At 46.9% G+C, this 24,203-nt stretch overlaps 1 protein-coding gene and 1 non-coding gene across 2 annotated transcripts in view; both read left to right on the forward strand.

Annotated features, from left to right (window-relative positions):
* The window catches only part of TNS1 (tensin 1), a 494,447-nt gene that overhangs the window by 104,640 nt on the left and 365,604 nt on the right, over window positions 1-24,203 (forward strand). Inside the window, exon 2 of the mRNA XM_060261061.1 lies at window positions 7,903-8,017. Coding sequence (XP_060117044.1) covers window positions 7,903-8,017 — 115 coding nt within the window. The remainder of the gene's footprint in view (window positions 1-7,902; window positions 8,018-24,203) is intronic.
* TRNAP-AGG (transfer RNA proline (anticodon AGG)) lies at window positions 786-860 on the forward strand. The gene has a single exon. It is a non-coding gene; the product is annotated as a tRNA-Pro (tRNA).

Genomic DNA, 24,203 nt, shown 5'->3' on the forward strand with positions numbered 1-24,203 from the left:
TGACTCTTGGCATGGGCAGCAGGATCAGACCCATGCTTTGATTTTCGAGTCCATACCTGGCCACCAGACATAGCTTCTGGCCAGGGTCTTCATACTTACAATGACTGGGTGCCCCTCATGAAGTGCCTCAAGCACTTTCTTCCGCAGTTTGGGGGTAACGACGACTCAGTTTCCCCAGAGCAGGCACCCTTTGTGGATGGAGAATTCATGTTGGCAGGATTGGTATGCCTGGAACTCTCTATCGATTGAGCTGGACGGCCAGTCCCTCCACACCCAGTTGAGTACACAGGCCATGGTGCAATCTTTGGTGGAAAAGGCCGTGATATCGGATGCATGCAGGGGTGGTCCTGGCAGGGCCTCCATCATTATGATGCCTAGATTGTGCGTAGTGATGGTGGATTGCTTTGGCAAGGGCAGGCGACTGAGTGCGTCGGCATGTCCAACAGTCTTCCCAGGCTGGTGGCAGAGAATGTAATCGTAGGCTCCCAGGGATACAGCCCTGCACAGCATTTGAGGTGACAGGATTTGTGGGGTCTGCCGGTCCACCGCGAACAACCCCAGGAGCGGCTTGTGGTCTGTGACAATTTCAAAGTGATGACTGTAGATGTAGTCGTGGAACTTTCTGATGTCTGCAATGATTGCCAGAGCTTGGGGAGGGACGGTGGCTCAGTGGTAGAGCATCTGCTTGGGAAGCAGAAGGTCCCAGGTTCAATCCCTGGCATCTCCAAAAAAGGGTCCAGGCAAATAGGTGTGAAAGACCTCAGCTTGAGACCCTGGAGAGCAGGGGAGGGATGGTGGCTCAGTGGTAGAGCATCTGCTTAGGAAGCAGAAGGCCCCAGGTTCAATCCCTGGCATCTCCAAAAAAGGGTCCAGGCAAATAGGTGTGAAAAACCTCAGCTTGAGACCCTGGAGAGCCGCTGCCAGTCTGAGAAGACAATACTGATGGACCAAGGGTCTGATTCAGTATAAGGCAGCTTCATATGTTCATGTTCTTATCAATTTGGGCTCTCCTCTGCTGGTGAGAGAGCCTAATAATAGTATGCTATAGGAGCTTCCCACCCGTCATGTAGTCTGTGGCTGACAGCTCCGATACCCTAGGGTGACGCGTCACAAGCCAAAACTAGTGGTTTTTTCTCGTCGTAGTGGACGAGGATGCTTGATTATGATAGTAGTTCTTTAACAGCAGCAAAAGCTTTGTTTTCTTTCATGCCACATGACCACGGACGTTTGGTCTCTAGGAGGTGGTGCCTTGGCTCAGACAGTGATGCCTTGTGTGGGAGGAAGGCACAGTAAAAATTTAAAAGTCCGAGGAATGACTGGAGTTCCTTTTTTGAGGTGGGCGGTGGCGCATTCTGGATTGCTCGGATCTTTGACGCCATGGGGTGGATGCCATCTGCATCAGTGAGGTACCCAAGGAATTCGATTTGCGGAACCCCAAAATAGCACTTCTCACATTGCATTTTTAGTCCAGCTTCTTGCAGCTTTTGGAGTACTTTGCGGAGGAAGTCACCCAGTACCTGAGTGGTGCTTCCTGCTATGAAAATATTGTCAAAGTATGGAATGACACCAGGTATTCTGAATGAGGCCCTCCGTAAGTTATTGGAAAACGCCTGGAGCCACATTTACTCCAGATTGGAGATGCTTGACTCTGAACATGTCACGGTGCATTATGATTGTTTGGGCCTCTGTGGCGGCGGCATCTACTGGCAGCTGCTGATATGCTTACGCCAAGTTTATTTTGGCAAAGACTTTGCTTCCCTCTAGTGATGCAAGGAGGTGGCTTACCACTGGCACCAGATATGAGTGTTGCTGTAGAGCTTTATTTATTGTGCATTTATAGTCTGCACAAATTCACACAGTCCCACTAGGTTTGATTGGCGTGACGATGGGGTTTTCCCATTTTGCGTTGGCCACTGGTTCCAGGACTCCTTGAGTGAGGAGGCAGTTGAGTTCAGCATCAATCTTTGCCTTGAGTGCACCTTTAGTTGGCCTGGTGAGACTGTTGGATCTAGATGCAGTGCAATAGGAGGACCCTTGTATTGTCCAAGGGACCTGTCCAAAACGTCCCTGAATTCCCCAAAAATTGAGTCCAAAAGTGACTGGTTGATTTGTTGAACTTCTGTGATTTGGGTGCCCAACGCATTGAACCAGTCACGTCCAAGCAAGCTTACTTTAGGCCCTTTGGCTACAACCAAGTTAAGGAGACCGCAAAACTCTTAATATTTTGCTCGAAACAATCCGATGCCAGAGATTGGCGCCCGCCATTTCTGGTAGTCAAAAAGATGGACCTCGCATGGTTCAAGGTGGTGCCATTGTTGCTTAGTGCAGATCCTCCTGTTGGTCTCCGTGCATATTATTGAGAACATGGAACCGGAGTGCACCTCCATTTCACGAGGGGTGCCTTCAATGTTGACGGTCACCTTAATTTTTTTTTAAATTGAGCTGGATTTTTTGCACTGCTGAGCAGGATCATGGTAAACTGCGTTGCACCCTTTGAACACGTAGTGACTGAACTGGTCTTGTGGTCAGTGAGGATGGCTGTGTGTTAGACCTGGAACTGCGACAGACGCGGGCAATGTGCCTGGATTTTCTGCAGTCTCGCCAGCAAGCGTCATGGAATTTGCAGGTTTTTTCTGAAGATGTGAGCCCCCACAGCTGGCACACGGGTTTTCAAGTTTCACCATATGCTGCCTTTGCTTGGGTGCCGTCGCTTTGGTACAGTGGATGTCGTCCTCACAATCAGAGTTCTCACTCAAGCTCTCTCTATGCACAGCCTCTGGTTTGGTAGCTAGAGCGGGATTTCGCGCCTTCCGAACCTCACGTGTTGACTGGTTGGCGGCTTCAGAAGCAACGACTTCCTCAAAGGCTGTTTTAAAATCCAAGTCCTTTTTTGCAAACATCCGACGTTGAAGTTTCTCATCTTTGAGTTTGCAGATTAGCACTATCACATAATGCTTCTTCGAGATTGGTGAATTTACATTGACATGATCCCTTCCTTAAAATGGTGACGTCTTCGGCGATTGTTTCAGAAGGCTCCTGGCCGTGTTTGCAGAAAGCGTGGCGGCATGCTATTCTCGACGGCTGCGGTGCGAAATGGTAGCGTAGTTTGGTTTTGATGGTCTTGAACGATGTGGTGTTGAGCTCGGCTGGTGCAACGAGAGCCCTCGCTGTGTCAAATGTAGAGCAGCCACACACGCTCAGGAACGTTGCTTTCACCGTTGCTGCATTGGTGAAGTCGTTGGCAGTCAGGTAGTTCTGGAAACGCACTATATAGGAGTCCCAGTCATCACTGGATGCGTTGAATGGATTGAACTGGACCTTCGTGGTCATGCTGGATCTCACTCCTGAACAGTAGTAGCTGTGGTTGTGCCGGATGGGTGACAGCTCCTTTCCAGCAGTGTTTCAGCTCTGATTCCAGCAGTGATTCAGCTAGCGTGGACCTTGGGGTTGCCTGCCCAAGTAACTGGCTTAGTGTTCAGCTCCGTTTCTGGAGTTGCATAACTCCGTTTCTGGAGTTTCTGGAGGCACATCCCATCCTTGTCGCCAGTGTAAAATAGTGAGTTCAGCCATGGATAAGATGCAACTCAGTTTTATTTCGAACCGGGACTGGGGAAACACACAGACAAACAGGGAATATATACACTCAGGAAACACCAAGCCACACCCATTAAGTTGGCGGGAAGCCGCCCTATTGGTCTCTACGGGATCCTGTTATTTGCATAATGAAGATGAATGCCCGGAGCCCTGATTGGCTGCTTTACAGGGAACAGCGAATCTAAGCATAGGCATTAGGATCCTGAAGGGCAGAAGCATGCTTCGTTACAGAACTATGTACAATATATAACAGTACCTTTCCTTTATCTTTTAGCGTAATCTAAGAACTAAATATACAGTTCAACCCCCTTCCCTTTTGTTCACATTTTTTGAGGTGATTTATCCCATGCTTCTAAAGGAAGGACATCAGAATGGTGTGCGTTTGACAATTCTCATCCACATTACTGTTTGGGAGAGCTCTGAGTTAAGAAGTCTGGAATCCATACCATAGATTATCATGGGACGATGGAATGTGTTATTTTCAGGGTGCCTACAAAAACTGACCTGGGGCTGAAAGGAGAATTAGTTGGCTGTGTGAATCAAAACAGATGGTCTACTTCAAAGTCATTTGGCAAATAACAATGTGTAATAGTAGGGATAGGGATTTCTAAAGTAGCATTTTTAGCAGCTTTTTCCCCTTATCTGCATAGAACCCGGATGGTGTCACAGTAAGCATGAGCAAATCCTGTCATAGGCTAAAGTATCTTTAGATCGGTCATGATACACAGTAGAAAGAGAAATATTTTGCTCCCGAACTTGCTTTTTCAAGAGGAAAATAGGAAAGGACACTGGGAGGAGACAGCTGGTGTCCTTATACTACTACCTCAGGTGTTCCCTATCCCCTTGAGAGTGGGTGGCAGATATAACTGGGGGTTGATTTCCTTTCCATCCAGCCCCAGTAGGATGCCACCTCAGCATGATGGTACCTGTAGTTGGCATAACCTTGGAGGTTAAGAGGAGGCAAACACTCAACCTGTATTTTGGGGATGGAAGGGATCACCATATCTAGTTAGGACTCTTTGAGGTTTGAGAAGTTCCTTGAAGGCTAGTTTTTCTGTGTGATGTGGGATGGGAAAGAGAGCCAGTAATGAGGGGTAGCATTTGGAGACGTGACATTGAACAAGATCGTAATGCTGAAAAAAGAGGGGTTGAGCTTGGATACTTGCTTTGAGAGCTACTCTTCCCCCTTCTGTTAAGGGGGGGATTTCACTTCAGTATTATTCAAATAAGTTAGTCCCAAGCAGCATAAGACACTGTAGCTGACTCAGACTTTTAGCCCAGGGCCCAGTGGGCAAAAGGTAGTAGAGTACTGTTTTAAAAAATGTAATAAAGTTACACAAGCACTTTGGCCATGCCTGGGGTCTGTGAGCTACTTCTATGCAGAGTGTAGTTTGCTGGCAGATTATCATCAAATACTGCCACCCAATGGGCAAGGGAAGAAATATACCTTTGGTGTAAGAATACTTAAAACCAAGTATGAAATATTCATCAAACTAATACATGTCATTTAAAGCCTTTATTCTTTTGCTGCTGTGCGCACATGTCATAAAATTCTGAATGTCTCTTCACGAACTGAGTTTCTGAATCAACCGATGGCCCTGCATAAATATTGTGAGCCGCCCTGAGCCTGCCCTTGCGGGGAGGGCGGGATACAAATAAAAAGTATTATTATTATTATTGTTATTATTATATTGATTTGCATTCACATCTCAGCTTTCCGGCATTCAACAATGCATGTGTGTTTTCCGTCTGTGTGTCTGTCCCATGCACTTATGGAATAGAGGGTGAAATATCTAACTTCCACAGCATGGCTTATGTACCGCTGAAGGGAGGTGAATCCTCCATTTGTATGTGAATGGGGGCAGACACACAAGGAACAAACGGGACTGCCCCCATCCGTTTGGCTTTATAGGTGTTTCCAATCACAACAGAACAATTTACAGCACTCAAAAAGAAAAGGGCTTGATTTCAACTGAGGCTTGCTAATGCTGGGGTTCTAGCAGCAGTTTTAAAAATCAGGGCCTGTTGGGGCCTTAAGGCTGCTTCATGTTCTACAGTTCACCCTCGTTTATACGTAACAAGTCTGCACAGTGTCATTTGATCGGTGCTCAGGTAAATCTTCCACTCTGTGCAGTTGCTCGGACAGTGATTCTTTGAGTTTGAATGAATGTTGGCAGAAAAGAGTTTTGATCCGAGTACCTTTTGTTTTCACTGAGGAGCTGCCAAAAAACCCCTCTACCTTTCCAAGCACTAAATGTGATGTGGTCATAGTGACAGAATTTTTCATAGGGTGAGCATGAGCTGCAATAGGAGGTAATCCTTGAGTTGGACAGACCCTTGGTACCAAAACTTAATCCCAGTTTATGATGGGAAGAGTGAGATATAGCATCCCAGAGTATGATGGGAAGAGTGAGACGTAGCATCCCAAGAGTATGATGGGAAGAGTGAGACGTAGCATCCCAAGAGTATGATGGGAAGAGTGAGACGTAGCATCCCAAGAGTATGATGGGAAGAGTGAGATGTAGCATCCCAGAGTATGATGGGAAGAGTGAGAAGTAGCATCCCAGAGTATGATGGGAAGAGTGAGAAGTAGCATCCCCAGAGTATGATGGGAAGAGCGAGACGTAGCATCCCCAGAGTATGATGGGAAGAGCGAGACGTAGCATCCCAGAGCATGATGGGAAGAGCGAGACGTAGCATCCCAAGAGTATGATGGGAAGAGCGAGACGTAGCATCCCAGAGTATGATGAGAAGAGTGAGACGTAGCATCCCAGAGCATGATGGGAAGAGTGAGACGTAGCATCCCAGAGCATGATGGGAAGAGTGAGACGTAGCATCCCAGAGCATGATGGGAAGAGTGAGACGTAGCATCCCAGAGTATGATGGGAAGAGCGAGACGTAGCATCCCAGAGTATGATGGGAAGAGCGAGACGTAGCATCCCCAGAGTATGATGGGAAGAGCGAGACGTAGCATCCCAGAGTATGATGGGAAGAGTGAGATGTAGCATCCCAAGAGTATGATGGGAAGAGTGAGATGTAGCATCCCAAGAGTATGATGGGAAGAGTGAGATGTAGAATCCCAGAGTATGATGGGAAGAGTGAGATGTAGCATCCCAGAGCATGATGGGAAGAGTGAGACGTAGCATCCCAGAGTATGATGGGAAGAGCGAGACGTAGCATCCCCAGAGTATGATGGGAAGAGCGAGACGTAGCATCCCCAGAGTATGATGGGAAGAGCGAGACGTAGCATCCCAGAGTATGATGGGAAGAGCGAGACGTAGCATCCCAGAGTATGATGGGAAGAGCGAGACGTAGCATCCCCAGAGTATGATGGGAAGAGCGAGACGTAGCATCCCAGAGTATGATGGGAAGAGCGAGACGTAGCATCCCAGAGCATGATGGGAAGAGCGAGACGTAGCATCCCAGAGCATGATGGGAAGAGCGAGACGTATGAACATGAACATATGAAGCTGCCTTCTACTGAATCAGACCCTTGGTCCATCAAAGTCAGTATTGTCTACTCAGACTGGCAGCGGCTCTCCAGGGTCTCAAGCTGAGATTTTTCACACCTATTTGCCTGGACCTTTTTTGGAGATGCCAGGGATTGAACCTGGGACCTTCAGCTTCCCAAGCAGATGCTCTACCACTGAGCCACCGTCCCTTCCCACGTAGAGCGAGACGTAGCATCCCAGAGCATTATGGGAAGAGCGAGACGTAGCATCCCAGAGCATGAAGGGAAGAGTGAGATGTAGCATCCCAAGAGTATGATGGGAAGAGTGAGATGTAGCATCCCAAGAGTATGATGGGAAGAGTGAGATGTAGCATCCCAGAGTATGATGGGAAGAGTGAGATGTAGCATCCCAGAGCATGATGGGAAGAGTGAGACCTAGCATAGATGGGAAGAGCGAGACGTAGCATCCCAGAGTATGATGGGAAGAGTGAGACGTAGCATCCCAGAGTATGATGGGAAGAGTGAGACGTAGCATCCCAGAGTATGATGGGAAGAGTGAGACGTAGCATCCTAGTGTAAAGCTAAACAGGACTGATTGATCAGCGCCAGTGCTCAGCTAGGAGGCCTCTTAGGAGCCATTTTAGTTTCATTCATTTGTATGTCAACTTTTTGTTTCACAGAATGCTCTAACATATGCCATGTTGCGTTCAATGATGGAAGAAAGGAAGGCAGGATAACAATCCACAAAAGCAGTACTTAGACCACTTTTAAATTTGTTAAGATTTTTTGTTTTTTTGCTTTGCAGTTGTGCTCCTTACTGTTTTTTGACGGTGAATCTTTCTTTTTCTGTTTTGCAGCCAGAGGACCTTGAAGCTTCTACTTCCCACATTTTCAAGGTGAAGAGCTTTAAGAAAGTGAAACCATGTGGGATATGTCGACAGGCCATTACCCGGGAAGGTAGTACTTGCCGAGGTGAGTGAGAATAGGCCTAGACAGAGATTGCATGGGCGAATAAAGTCAAGAAGTCAATGTTACTTGTTTGCTGGGCAAAAAGAAGGAGTTGATTTGGGCAGAGAACAAACTGTGGAAGCACACAGGGCAGAACTCGCTTCGTAATGAGTAGGTTTGGTCTTCCTCAGCCAAATGGGGGAAGCAACATGATTATAACATCAGGCTGAAGAAACTTTGTCTGGAGATTTGTCCTGAAACACCTGTGCATAGGAAGATATCATATTTATTATTGAGCGGGTTACCCTCACACTAATGCCAAAATTAAGGTTTTTCTCAGATCAAGGGGGTTCTCCGTAGATTTTTAGAACTGAATTGTAATCCTAGTTTACCTGTTTTGCATGCTATTTGTGAAATGAAGAACAGTGGTCTCCCCATTTCAGCCTGGGTGGAGAACTAGGTAGAAGTTCTGCAGCTCCAGTATGTGGCTGGATGATGTAATATGATGACTGTTTGTTCCTTCAAGGTAATTGGTGCATTTACTGCAACATGCGTATAACTATGTCACTTAAGTCCTGCTTGTCTGTATCATCTGTTCATTCAGTGGTGAGGTTTTCTTCTATACATCTGCAAACAATTAGAAACATGAGGTGGGGTGTATGTTACAGAGGGCCAGATTCATTATGGGAAGTGTACAAGTAGGGTAAATAATCGGTTGTAGCCCATTATGTACCACTGATACATGGTAGATTGTATTTCTTTGCTATAAGCCTACTTGTTTTAACAGCTTTGTTGTGGTTTCATATGATTGCAGTTCATCAGTTGGCCACAAGGTGTCATGCTGAACACTTCTTATCTCTCTAGCCGTCCTGGGTGAACTGAAACAGCGCCTAGTCTCCTTTGCTCTCAGACGGAGTAGGGAAGTACCCAGGGGAGTAGTAGTACTCTAGGTGACCCTCTTAGATCAGCCTTCAGTTTTCCTGCTCTTTGCCAAGAAGTGCTGGACGTGGCCAGGAAATGAGATACATTCTGGTGGCACTCGCTATGTCAGTAATGCAAGATGTCACAAGCAAGAAAATGAGATGTTCCTTATGTCAATGCAAATCATCTCCAGAGTTTCCTCACCAGCTTAGGAAGGAAACTCCTGTTGCTTTAAACTGTAATTGAGGACTGCTTTACACATTTTCCTTATATAGTGGTATGGGGAGAATGGCATAGACTTGTAGATATATTATAGCAGATGGGGCTTGCATGCCAAACGGTGTGTAGAACCAGTGTTGTGTGCACATGTGCACTGATTCATATGGGTACACATAGACAATGCAGCACAGTAATTTTCTCCTGCTGTCTACATCCACACTTTAAGAACATAAGCGCTTACGAAGAGCCCTGCTGGATCGTACCAATAGTCCATCTAGTCCAACATCCTGTGTTGCACGGTAGCCAATCAGTTACTCTGGACAGCCAACAACAGGGCATAGAGGCTGAGGCCTTCCCTTGGTATTGCCTCCTGGCTCTGGGATTCTGAGGCTTCGTGCCTTGGAATGTGATGGCGTTGGGAAATCTGTTTAAATTAGAGGCGAGGAGTTTGCATAAAGGAGTCAAAGACCATTGCTTGTCGAAAGACATAAAGTTTACTAGTATAAAACATCAGGAAAAAGGTACTTGGGAGTAAAAGAAATAAAACACTGCATTCTGCATCTACGTCCTATCTGCTTCGTGGCTACTTTTGCAACGCTTTGTCCTTCTGCTTCTTCTTCCCAGAGAACGTTGGGGCAGGAAATAGGACAATTCAGGTTGCATATTAGATCAAAGCTATCTGGCACACAAGGTGCTAATACAGTGTTTGCATTTTCCTGGGTTTGCGACAGACAGTTCCTCATTGGATTTAAGCCACAATACATCACATCCTCTTTTCTGGTAAGCAACAATAGTTAATTATTAGGGTTTGTGGAATCTTTCGGGATCAAGTGCCGTGTTCTACTGGAGAAAGTTTTCCTTCCAGACGTTTCGTTCTCAGCTGCGGAGAACATCCTCAGTGGCGTTGCAGCCGGAGCAGGCGCTCTGACCTTCTTGGCTGCTGTGCATTGAGTGAGGCCAGGGCTGCTGGAGAGCTGCTATTTCTAGGCTGGAGGGGGTGTGTTGAGAGCAGCCCTGGCCTCACTCAATGCACAGCAGCCAAGAAGGTCTGAGCGCCTGCTCCGGCTGCAACGCCACTGAGGATGTTCTCCGCAGCTGAGAACGAAACGTCTGGAAGGAAAACTTTCTCCAGTAGAACACGGCACTTGAGCCCGAAAGATTCTACAAACCCTAATGATGTTACCAGCCGTGAAAACCTGAAATCTTTGATAACAAGAGTTAACATTATAATGCCTGTAATGTGCATAGCTTGCTTTCAAACAGATGGTTCCCCCCACCCACCGTGGCTAGTAGCCATTGACAGGCTTATCCTCCATGGATCTAATCTCTTTTAAAGATGAGTATTCCTGTAGCCATCACTACGTGCTCCGGCAGCAAGTTCCACAGTTTCGCCCAGTTTGTGGAGGTTCTCTTGGAGTTCTTTACAGTCAGCCTTAATTTTCACTGTCTTGAATAATTTGGTGTCATCGGCAAACTTGGCCCCACTGCATTATCCCCCATTCGAGATAACTGATGAATAAATTAAATAGTACTGGCCCCAATACTGATCCTTGTGGGACCCCACTGCTTACTGCCTTTCATTGTAAGACTTGTTCATTTACTTGTATTCTTTGCTTCCTGTCATTACATTGCAGTTTGGTGTAGTGGTTAAGTGTGCGGACTCTTATCTGGGAGAACCGGGTTTGATTCCCCACTCCTCCACTTGCACCTGCTGGCATGGCCTTGGGTTAGCCATAGCCCTGGCAGAGGTTGTCCTTGAAAGGGCAGCTGCTGTGAGAGTCCTCTCCGGCCCCATCCACCTCACAGGGTGTCTGTTGTGGGGGAGGGAGATAAAGGAGATTGTGAGCCGCTCTGAGCCTCTGTCCTTGAAAGGGCAGCTGCTGTGAGAGCCCTCTCCAGCCCCACCCACCTCACAGGGTGTCTGTTGTGGGGAAGGAAGAGAGCCAATTTGGTGTAGTGATTGGTGTAGTGATTGTGTAGTGATTGGTGTAGTGATTGTGAGCCGCTCTGAGCCTCTGTCCTTGAAAGGGCAGCTGCTGTGAGAGCCCTCTCCAGCCCCACCCACCTCACAGGGTGTCTGTTGTAGGGGAGGAAGGTAAAGGAGATTGTAGGCCGCTCTGAGCCTCTGTCCTTGAAAGGGCAGCTGCTGCGAGAGCCCTCTCAGCCCCACCCACCTCTCAGGGTGTCTTTTGTGGGGGAGGAAGATAAAGGAGATTGTAGGCCGCTCTGAGCCTCTGTCCTTGGAAGGGCAGCTGCTGTGAGAGCCCTCTCAGCCCCACCCACCTCACAGGGTGTCTGTTGTGGGGAAGGAAGGTAAAGGAGATTGTGAGCCGCTCTGAGACTCTTCGGAGTGGAGGGCGGGATATAAATCCAATATCTTCATCTACCTCACAGGGTGTCTGTTGTGGGGGAGGAAGGTAAAGGAGATTGTGAGCCACTCTGATACTCTTCGGAGTGGAGGGCGGGATATAAATCCAATATCTTCTTCATCATCTTCTTCTATCTTCTGTTGGCATTATGAAACTGTTAGTATAGAAAAGGGTAGGATAAAAGAAAATGCAGAAATAAAACATGCACATGTATTAAAAACATATTTTATCTTTCAGTTCCATTCTTTAAAAGTTATGAATGAAATCATTATAAAATAGCTTAGTTTACCATAGTACTACGTATAAGTAGAGCTGCCTGGAGGAACTTTGCCACAATTTCAGTAACATCATCATCAGTATTGTTTAGCAAAAAAACAACAATTTGTATGAGGTAAATCTAAAATACTACCAAGAATTGGTGATAAAACGTACATTGACGTAGTAACAGCGTTCTAATAACATGTGAGATACTGTCTCAAAGAGATCACTTACACAGGGACATAATCTATTAAGAAAGATGTGCCATTTACTCTTCCTGTTAGGACTGCTGAGAGGGAGGGCATTAAGGCTAGCAAGTGAAAAGGTTCTACGTTGTGTTGAATTCTGAAGCTGGTAAAGGTAGCTGGGAGGATGACCCAAAACAGATAATATCTCATGGTTGAGGGGGGAGCAAGTCTTATTGGCTGCGCTGTGCAATTCCACTAGTTCTGCCTCTAACAGTCTATCCCTTATTATTTGCAGTGCCTCTGTTTCTGAAAGAGGAAGGAGAGATTCAAGAGAAATACTCAGTGTCTCCAGTTTGCATCCTATGTTAGCTTGCCAGGATGAATTATTAGATTCAGTTAATAGTTGGAAGCAGTAGCTGGAAGGGTCAGAGTTATAACGCAAACACAGCCAAAATTTGAATGTCACGAGCCACGCTCTTGTGAGCATAAAATTCTGGCCACATTCTGGGCATAAAGTTGCATATGGGACACAAAAGGGGATGCCCAAGACCTTCCATAAGAAGCCAGATTGTACCTGCTCAGCTGCGTTATTTATTGAGTCAATCCAGATGGGGGGGTCACCATATAATAATTGGGGGCCTATTTTCTGATTGAACGCTTTCAAAACAGCTGGAATGTATCGATTCCCTCTTTCAGAGGAAAAAAAAATGCAGAAGTGCATTTACATTTGCTTTAGAGTCGTTAATTATTGCTCTGCGCTGCCGGGTCCATGCAGGACCGGATGTGCATGTTTTTTGAGGGGGGGGGGGGGCAAAATTTCCTGCTATGAGAATATCGTCAAAGTATGGAATGACACCAGGTATTCCCTGAATGAGGCCCATTCTATCTTATGGTCCCATAGAATACAGTGACTCCATACTCAATTTGGCACCCCCCCCCTCCGTCAGTGCCCGGGACAAGCAACCCCCCCCCCTCTGCCCCGCCTTAGATCCAGCCCTGGATCCATGTTGCAGTGGCTTGGAAATACAAACCTAGGTTTTTGTAGTGTTTAATATGCTCAATCTCATGGTCACCCAGTCTCATGGTCAACTGGAGAGCCAGTTTGGTGTAGTGGTGAAGTGTGCGGACTGTTATCTGGGAGAACTGAGTTTGATTCCCCACTCCTCCACTTACACCTGCTAGCATGGCCTTGGGTCAGCCATAGCTCTGGCAGAGGTTGTCCTTGAAAGGGAAGCTGCTGGGAGAGCCCTCTCCAGCCCCACCCACCTCACAGGGTGTCTGTTGTGGGGGAGGAAGGGAAAGGAGATTGTAGGCAGCTCTGAGACTCTGTCCTTGAAAGGGCAGCTGCTGTGAGAGCCCTCTCAGCCCCACCCACCTCACAGGGTGCCTGTTGTGGGGGAGGAAGGTAAAGGAGATTGTGAGCCGCTCTGAGACTCTTCGGAGTGGAGGGCGGGATATAAATCCAATATCATCATCATCATCATCATCATCATCATCATCATCATCATCATCATCATCATCATCATCATCATCATCATCATCTTCTTCTTCTTCTTCTTCTTCTTCTTCTTCTTCTTCTTCTTCTTCTTCTTCTTCTTCTTCTTCTAACTTGTTTCCTGAAGTTGGAGAAAACTAGGATTTTGAATTGAACTCTAGTTGATTAATTTTACAGTATTCTTGGCATCTGTTCAGTAAACGAAGTAATCCCACACGAGAGCATGAAAGCAGGACTGCATCATCTGCATAAAGAAAAATTGGGACTTTAGTGAAGCCTAGTTTTGGGGCAGTGGCCATCGACTGGAGACAAGAATGCTGCAAAATCACTTTAAAAGAAATTAAAGTGAAGAGTTGCAAGGACGCAGCCCTGTTTCACCCCTTTCCTAGTGGTGATTTTTGGTGTTAAACTCCCCGAAGCAGAATATCTAAGCTGGCATGAGGTGGTCATATATAATCTACTAATTAAAAATAGTAACCAATTATCCAGAGATGTATCAGCCATTTTTTCCCGTAATAGGTTTCTGGATATAAAGTCAACAGCTCCTTTAAGGTCCAGGAATGTTGCATATAATTTAGACCTCCTGCATCTTGTGTACTTATTAACTTAGTGGAAGAGAACTAAACAGTGGTCGGGGGTTGATTTCCCCTGCCTAAAACCTGTTTGCTTTTGAATCTGTTCTGAAATGAATTTTTAACCAGAATTTAAAAGCCATAATCCAGGCTCTGGTTTCTAGAAGGTGTAAACCTAGCTCTGCCCAAATGGATGAGTAGGGGACACATTTGGGAGCACCCAAAATCTGACGGCAGAATGATGATCGCACATTCTCCACACAGGGACTAAAGGCTCCAATCCACCAAGGTATTCCATATAGCAACTGAGGGAGGATTTTAGCATTGTAAATTTTCAGAGTTGCTGGAATGAACTGGTTACCTCCTAAGAAACAGAACTTTTTAATTTGTACCAGAGAACATCTTACTAGACTTACAAAGTATGCATTTCGTGGGCATACTTTGGAAATACCAGGAAGCCCCAAGTTATATCGCATGTGAAATGGCCACAAGGATGTAGGACAAGGAATCCAACTGAGGCTACCTGAACCCACATGCTCATTCTTGAGTTAGATTTAAAGTTGAAGCAATGAATATTTAAGGTCTGGCAGCATTTTCAGTAAGGACTCGGAATGTGAATTAACCTACTGTATTCCATGAACATATGCCTCTCATTTAGTAGCCCCTCCAAATAAACATCACCTCTAGAGCATACTATAATTGTATTTGCTTAGGGTGTTGTTGCCACCTTTGAAATGCTAATTGAGTGAACATGTAGTACAGCACACCCATTCTATTTCTCCACCCTTTCCCCTCTCTGGGGACCTTCAAAATTTGTCCTGAATACACAGACTGAATCAAGATAGCGTGTGCTCTGTAGTTTTTCCAATAAAATAAGTTGGCCTCCTTGTGTTTGTTATATACAGGGGAACACATAGCTTGAAACACAGAGAGCTCGGTTCATAAAGGCAAGCAGTGTTAAGTGGTTCACTGGTTCTGCTACAGCCTTGCCCATGACCCCACCAAACCTTGACACTTATCTTTAAAAAAAAAAAAAACCCTCCAAAACCCCTTCTTTAAAACCAGGAGGATTTTTCTGGCAAGTCGTGGCATCATTTCTTAGAGTCAGATGAAGCAGCTGAAGTCTGGGAGTTATTTTTAAAAGTCTTGCAAAAAAATGTCTAGGAAAGAGGTTGTCAGTTTGGGAAGGAGCAGTTCCCTCCACCTCAGTTTCTGTACTTTGCGTCCCTCTTAGGAATTATGGATTACAAGCAAGATCGTAATTTTAAAATATTGTGGTTAAAGAAATGGCTGAGGACCTTCACATATTCAATGGAGTTGGTGAGCCCACCACAGCATTTCAAAAATAATCAGATTGTGAACAGCTCATGTCTGTATAGACTTTGGGTTCATACCAAGTGTGCTCAAAGCACTTGCTGGTTTGGCTGGCATCATTCTCTTGTGCCGTGATGGTTACCATTCTGGATTCAGTGGGCTGTTGGCTCACGTTCGACCATGTCCACCATAGAAATCCCACTCCTGTGCCAGAACAGAATGCACAAACTGCATTAGCTTTTCTCTCACTGCTGTGTATTAGCACCATTGTTAAAGAAAGAATTATTACGTTAGCATAGAAATAAAGGACTTGTGTGTATGGGGGGGGGGGCGGATCTGAGGCCATCTGAATGTTTGACCAATAATGACTACTGAATGTGCGTGCACATTCTCACACAACCTCTTGGGAGTTTATTTTCCTCTCATTTAAATAAATAATTTTAATCATTTTTTTCCTCTGAAAATAATAAAGGGATGCCTTGCACATGGAGCCTATACTAATACTAATACTCTCTCTCTCGGCTTGACTTCGCGAACGAAGATTTAAGAAGGGTGCAGTAGTCCACGTCTGCTGCAGGCTCGCTGGTGGCTGACAAGACCAATGTGGGACAGGCAGGTCCGGCCACAGTGGCTGCAGGGAAAAGTCTGATTTGGGGTTGGTGCTGTAGCAGTGTGATTCTTCCTCAATCTAATACTAATACTACTACTAATAATAATAAACAACTTTTATTTATATCCCGCCCTCCCCGCCGAAGCAGGCTCAGGGCGGCTCACAAGACATGGTGTGTACCATGATTACAATAAATACAGTTAATATAATAAAATACAGTTAAAACACAGTTAAATAAATAAATTAAAACTACTATAGATTGAAGGTGCTACAATACAATACATATATATCAAGATGGCTAGATGTCACTTTCAGGATTCCACCTTATAAGCCAGTTGGAAGAGGACAGTTTTACAAGCCCTGCGGAACTGATTAAAGTCCCGCAGGGCTCGCACTTCCTCTGGTAGCTGATTCCACCAATGGGGAGCCATTATCGAGAAGGCCTGCTCCCTCGTTGTTTTCAGTTTGGCCTCCTTTGGTCCAGGGATTTTTAGAAGGTTTTGAGAACTAGATCTCAGTGCTCTCTGGGGAACATATGGAGAGAGGCGGTCCCTAAGGTAGGCAGGTCCTCGGCCATATAGGGCTTTAAAGGTGATAACCAGCACCTTGTAACGAACTCAGAACACAATTGGCAGCCAGTGCAGCTCCCGCAGCCTAGGCTGTACATGTTCCCACCGAGGTAGTCCCACTAATAGCCTGGCCGCCACATTCTGCACTAGCTGCAGTTTCCGAGTTCAGCACAGGGGCAGCCCCATGTAGAGGGCATTACAGTAGTCCAATCTCGAGGTGACCGTTGCATGGATCACTGTTGCCAGGTCGCTACGTTCCATTGTGCCTCCATTGTCAAGGAAGGCTCCAGTAGCACTCCCAAGCTCTTGACCCTGCGCACTGGTATCAGTGATGCACTGTCAAAGGCTGGTAGGGAGATCTCCCCTCCCAGCCCGCCACGACCTACGCAGAGGACCTCTGTCTTCACTGGATTCAGCTTCAGCCCCAGCCCACTCAGTTTAATCCAACCTGCCACGGCTTGCAACACCCGGTCCAGATTTATAGGGACGTCGTCAGTCCGGCCGCCCATCAATAGATAGAGCTGGGTGTCATCGGCGTACTGATGGCAACCCAGCCCGTGCCTCTGGGCAATCTGGGCAAGGGGGCGCATGTAGATGTTAAACAACATCGGGGAAAGAACTGCCCCCTGAGGCACCCCACAATTGAGTAGGTGTCTCTGGGACAGCTCTCCTCCAATTGCTACCCTTTGTCCCCGACCCTCAAGGAAGGAGGAAAGTCAATGTAAGGCTAGCCCCCGAATTCCTGCATCGACGAGGTGGCGGGTCAGCAGCTGATGGTCGACCATATCGAATGCAGCTGATAGGTCTAACAACAGCAATACCGCCGAGCCACCTCGATCCAGATGTCGCCGGAGGTCATCCATGAGGGCGACCAACACTGTCTCCGTCCCATGGCCCGGGCGGAAGCTGGACTGGTATGGGTCTAAGGTGGAAGCGTCATCCATGAAGCCCTTTAACTGCAATGCCACAGCCCTCTCAATGATTTTGCCCAAAAAGGGCAAATTTGAGACCGGCCGATAGTGAGCCAATTCGGCCGGATCTGATATAACCTTTTTCAGGAGAGGGCGGACCACTGCCTCCTTCAGGGGCGCTGGAAAAGAGCCCTCCGAAAGAGATCTATTTATGATGTCCCGTATAGGACATCTTAGCGCCTCCCGGCAAGCCTTAATTAACCAGGAGGGGCATGGGTCCAGATCACAAGTAGTTGGGTGTGCACTGACAAGGATTCTGTCACCTTCCTCCAAGCTGAGTGGGTCGAAGCAGTCCAGGATCAAACCAGAAGATACGCACAGGGCCTCGAGTTCGCTTACTGTATCTAATATGGCAGGGCAGTCGTGGCGGAGTGACTGGACCTTGTCTGCAAAAAATTTCGCAAAAGCCTCACAGCCTATCTCCAATTCCTTAACATTTGGCTTGCCTTGTGGCAATGTAGTAAAATTCCGAATTATCCTGAATAATTGTGCCGGGCGCGAATTTGCAGACTCAATCTTAGCCGCAAAGTATGTTTTCTTTGTGGCCTTGACTGCCATCTCATAGGACCTCATAAACTCCCTATAAGATGTTCTAGTCGCTTCGTCACGGGTACGCCACCATTGCCTCTCTAGCCATCTGAGACCTTGTTTCAGCTGGTGTAGCTCCGGGGTGTACCATGGAGCCAGCCTAATCCGAGGCCGTAGAGGTCGTCGAGGTGCAATCTCGTCAATGGCCCTAGAGAGCTGGCTATTCCAGGTCTCAAGCAGGCCATTGAGGGAATCGCCAGAGGGTGAGGGATCCCGCAGAACCGTTTGAAACCGTTCCAGGTCCATCTGCTCCGCGGGCGAGCCATAATAGGCTCATCGCCTAAACAGGTTTGGGGTGGCATATCTACACGAGCCCTAAGGGTGAGGTGGTCCGACCATGGTACCACTTCGGTGGTTATATTGTCCACCGTAACCCCGGCTGCAAAGATCAAGTCTAACATGTGCCCGGCCTGGTGAGTGGGGGCTGTGACCAATTGAGAGAGTCCTAGAGTTGCCATGGATGACACTAGGTCCGCCACCTGACTAGAGGCCGGGTCATCAGCATGGACGTTGAAGTCACCCAGGATTACCAGCCTTGGGTGCTCCAACGCCCAGCCTGTCGCCGCCTCGAGTAGGGACGGTAAGGCGCTGGCTGGTACGTTAGGCGTACGGTATACCAGCCAGATCGCCAACCCCTCTCCAGCCTCCCACGCCAGACCGGCACATTCAATACCCTCGATCCTTAGAGTCAGGAGCGCCCTAAAGGAGTAAGCCTCACGTATAAATAACGCCACTCCTCCCCCCTGCCCGCTAGTCCGCGATTGGTGAAAGACCGAATAACCTGGGGGAGCTGTTTGTGAGAGGGCCACTGTATCTCCCTCTCGAACCCAGGTTTCGGTCACGCATGCCAGGTCCATGTCCTGTTCGATTAGAAACTCTCGAAGGACTGAGGTCTTACTGTTAATGGACCTGGCATTGCATAACACCAATGACGGAGGCGGGTTGTTCAACCTGACCCTACTACCTGTCACCGTTGGGATGGGACACAGATTGGAGGGTGAACGAGCACTAACTTGTCTTGGTCCCCCTCCCTTGTATCGTCTGTTCCCACCGCCATACCTCCCCCTCAGCACTAGAACCCCTAGACCAGTCATTCCCCACTGGTAGTAGCCGCTGTCTTAGCCACCACCAGTGCACAGCAATCACTAATACTCTCCAGTCCACTCCGCCCAACATTCAAATCAACCCAATAAAACCCAACCCTCAATTTCCCTTGTATATTAATTGGTCAAATAGATAATTTAGATCTGATGGCAGTAATTAATTGTAAATCCCACCCTATTAATCATCTTCAATTTAATTTGCCAATAAAAATTATATAATTCAAACCCAATATATACAATAAATACACAATAGACTAATCAAATGAGTTAATTAAAAATCAATTTTAAGCTAGTAGTTCATGAATGTGGAGGTAAGATGTTATCATGAGTGTGGAGGTAAGATGTTATTAAAGTGCAGTATAAGTTCTTCCAGATTAAAGTAGGTGCAAGGTAGGGTATTGAGTGTGGTATGATGTGAGGTAGGATGATAAGAGTAGTAAAGTGCAAGTCAAAGTGCAAAGCCAAGCGCTGGCATCGGAGCAGTGCCGTGCCAGATGTGACACTGAGAGCAGCAATCGCCCTACCGGGTACAGGATCCAACAGTCAAGGGTCCAGGTCCGGTACTTTCCACGCAACCTGGTGAGCCCGGGGAGGGCAGAGACCCCCCTCGTGCTCCCCCGCCATGTAGCGAAACTCCACTGTTCTCCTTGTGGAGATAACCGGTAATACTAACATGTTGACCAGGGGTGCTAAACTCATTTGTTGAGAGGACTGGAACCAGACCTGTAGCTAACAAGCAGCCCACGGGGCCTGGCCCCCTGACAGTTTTTGGGGCCCCTCACCCCCCATCCCAGGGCCACCCCTCTCCCTCCCACTCCAGTGCAATCTAATTGCACAGGAGGGGCACCCAAGAGCAGTCACTGCCTGTCCCGCGCCATTTAAAGGTCAAGCCAGTCATTTTATTGGCTGGCTCTAAATCACACAGGGGGAGGAAAAGGGGTGGCCCCCAGCCTCTCCAGCTTCCTGCTCTCACCCCCATGGCCCCGTCCCCCATGGCCCTCCCATGGCTCCCTTCCCCCACGGCCCCTAGCTACAGGGCTGGCTGGATCTGACATAAATGTCACTTTTCTGGGCTGGACCATGTTGTTATTGGCCCTGTATGCCCTATTCTTAGACATGCTTTGTGGAGGGCATAGCCAGGCTGCACTGCAGCACGAGCAACTTTCAATAATACTTGGCACAGGTGACACTGTTACACTCTGGAAATCTTGTGCCAGTATTGGCACACAAAATGGAGGCTGACAGTAATTTGGTTAAGCTGACCCAGCTCCCAAACACACTGTGATCCCCCTAGGCTCAGCACATACAAGCCTTGAGCAATGCAGACAAGTATGCCTTCATCAGGGGAGGGACGGTGGCTCAGTGGTAGAGCATCTGCTTGGTAAGCAGAAGGTCCCAGGTTCAATCCCCGGCATCTGCAACTAAAAAGGGTCCAGGAAAGTAGGTGTGAAAAACCTCAGCTGGAGACCCTGGAGAGCAGGGGAGGGACGGTGGCTCAGTGGTAGAGCATCTGCTTGGTAAGCAGAAGGTCCCAGGTTCAATCCCCGGCATCTGCAACTAAAAAGGGTCCAGGAAAGTAGGTGTGAAAAACCTCAGCTGGAGACCCTGGAGAGCAGGGGAGGGACGGTGGCTCAGTGGTAGAGCATCTGCTTGGGAAGCAGAAGGTCCCAGGTTCAATCCCCGGCATCTCCAAAAAAGGGTCCAGGCAAATAGGCGTGAAAATCCTCAGCTTGAGACCCTGGAGAGCAGGGGAGGGACGGTGGCTCAGTGGTAGAGCATCTGCTTGGGAAGCAGAAGGTCCCAGGTTCAATCCCCAGCATCTCCAAAAAAGGGTCCAGGCAAATAGGTGTGAAAAACCTCAGCTTGAGACCCTGGAGAGCCGCTGCCAGTCTGAGTAGACAAGACTGACTTTGATGGACCAAGGGTCTGATTCAGTATAAGGCAGCTTCATATGTTCATCTCGTTATCTCTGGCTAAGGTGTGGTCCCCAGGTTTCGAAGCAAGCAGACACCTAGGTAATCTAATCATCCTTCCAGCCTCCAGGAAATGCACAGATTAAGAAAAGTCTTTTAACTTGAATCTCTGTCCTCTCATCAAACCTTTTGTCTTCTGTCAATAACACCTTCAGGTGTATTTATATCAGCGTTTCCTACCAACACCCTGACTCCAACTCCCGATTCTCGTGCTGCATCTCAAATATTAATTACTCTCTTTGCTCCCCTTTGAATAATCGAACCACCTACCTAGTTTCAATTCTTCTCTCACCACCTTTCTGGAAACAGGCTATCAGCACCTAGTAGTTACGTCCAAGCTAATCACCCTGGGTTCCTGAGACCCTTTGTCTGTCTCAGCAGCACCCATCTGCTCATCTTTGCATACATTGTCTCACAGCCAATGTTCCCTCTAAACTACAGAGTCTTGTGGGCAAAAATTCTACTTTGTGAGCTACTGCCATTAAAGTTGTGAATTACCGCATAAATTAGTGTGCTCTGGGCTCATCCTTCCTGAGGTAAGACAAAAATGTGTGAGCTGGAGGCTAAAAATCTGTGAGCTAGCTCACACTAACTCAGCTTAGAGGGAACACTGCTCACAGCCCTCTTATCTAATCATACGTTGTTCCAAGGAACATCCTGACCACCTTTGCCTCAAGATACGTCTTGGCCTACTGTGTTCAGTCTGGATACCTTCAGACTTGCACCCCCAAGCTCTGTCTGGGTACCGTCCACAGTAGAGCGCTGGCTGTTCTGTTCTTCTCCATGGACTTTTACAATTTGGACAGGTAGGTATAAAACTCTTTTCATCCCACAGATGGCCACCTTCAAGAGGGGGTTAGATAAAAATATGGAGCAGAGGTCCATCAGTGGCTATTAGCCACAGCATGTGTGTGTATATATATATATATATATTTGGCCGCTGTGTGACACAGAATGTTGGACTGGATGGGCCATTGGCCTGATCTAACATGGCTTCTCTTATGTTCTTATGTGGTAATTTAATTGTGTGCGTTTTTATTATATTTTATTTATAATAAAATTATTTTCTTTATTACCATTGGTTTAGTCATTTCAAAATATATATCTCTGAGCTAGTGCTGGTATGTACTTTATGGGAGTCCTGCTCCTAAAAAATCCTGCTAATCCTCCCATAAAAAAAGGATACACCCCCTCCCCCAAACATTTCTGCTAACAATGTGTGCTATAAACTGTAATGCCAGTACTGGAGATAGACCCAAGTAACAACATTTTTTATTCAAAATACAAACATGCTTTAAACATTACTGTGTGCAATTCTGGTCACCGCACCTCAAAAAGGATATTATAGCATTGGAAAAAGTGCAGAAAAGGGCAACTAGAATGATTAAAGGTTTGGAACACTTTCCCTATGAAGAAAGGTTAAAACGCTTGGGGCTCTTTAGCTTGGAGAAACGTCGACTGTGGGGTGACATGATAGAGGTTTACAAGATAATGCATGGGATGGAGAAAGTAGAGAAAGAAGTACTTTTCTCCCTTTCTCACAATACAAGCTCATGGGCATTCGATGAAATTGCTGAGCAGTTGGGTTAGAACGGATAAAAGGAGGTACTTCTTCACCCAAAGGGTGATTAACATTTGAAATTCACAGCCACAGGAGGTGGTGGAAGCTACAAGCATAGCCAGCTTCAAGAGGGGGTTAGATAAAAATATGGAGCAAAGGTCCATCAGTTGCTATATTTATATATATATATATATATATATATTTATTTATTTAAATTTTTGGCCACTGTGTGACACAGAGTGTTGGACTGGATGGGCCATTGGCCTGATCCAACATGGCTTCTCTTATGTTCTTATTAATACTCTTACAGTATTTCCTCAAAGTGTCTCCTTGATGCCCACCCTTCCGCTTCCACTGTCGATTACTCATTATCACTGGGACAATATACAGGGTCATAATGCACAGCTGCTGTCATTTAGCAATAAAGAACATAAGAACATAAGAGAAGCCATGTTGGATCAGGCCAACGGCCCATCAAGTCCAACACTCTGTGTCACACAGTGGCAAAAAATTTTATATACACACATACACTGTGTAAAAGGTAATGACCAGTTGCTTACAGGCTGCAAAAGAGCCCTGGATGGACCAATTCTGGCCACTGGGCTATATGTTTGACACCCCTGAGTAGATTGTATTAAAGCATCCGAACAGGCAGGCAGTGAATCCATTGCAGATCATTTAAAATTGATGCTTTCTACTGTGTAGGCACAAACAGGACAAATTGTGAGCTCTGTGCAATACAAGGTTCTTGCCCAACAATGACCCTTCATGGAGGCTGATTTCACCTACCATGCAGGTGCAAAAGAGAACACAAGAGGTAAATTTGTGACTTTATCTTCCATGGCCACTGTACATCTGGAAAACTGCCGAACTTGGTTCTTATGTTGGGCAGTGATTAGTTGAAGTGATTCAAGACTGAACTCATGAATAGTTTATAGTGGTTGAACAAGGTGTGTTCTTTTGGTGAACAAGGTTGTTCCAAAATTCTCAGCACACCTACTTCACACACCTTCCAAATATTTCTGCACTGGGTGCATTGACAACATAACAGCCACTCACACAATGGCTCACCAAGAGCACAATGGTGGCATGAACCTATGAACATATGAAGCTGCCTTATACTGAATCAGACCTTTGGTCCATCAAAGTCAGTATTGTCTTCTCAGACTGGCAGCGGCTCTCCAGGGTCTCAAGCTGAGGTTTTTCACACCTATTTGCCTAGACCCTTTTTTGGAGATGCCGGGGATTGAACCTGGGACCTTCTGCTTACCAAGCAGATGCTCTACCACTGAGCCACCGTCCCTCCCCTGCTCTCCAGGGTCTCAAGCTGAGGTTTTTCACACCTATTTGCCGGGACCCTTTTTTGGAGATGCCGGGGATTGAACCTGGGACCTTCTGCTTACCAAGCAGATGCTCTACCACTGAGCCACCGTCCCTCCCCTGCTCTCCAGGGTCTCAAGCTGAGGTTTTTCACACCTATTTGCTGGGACCCTTTTTTG

Source organism: Heteronotia binoei, chromosome 21, assembly GCF_032191835.1.
Source record: "Heteronotia binoei isolate CCM8104 ecotype False Entrance Well chromosome 21, APGP_CSIRO_Hbin_v1, whole genome shotgun sequence".
NCBI classification, from domain to species: domain Eukaryota; kingdom Metazoa; phylum Chordata; class Lepidosauria; order Squamata; family Gekkonidae; genus Heteronotia; species Heteronotia binoei.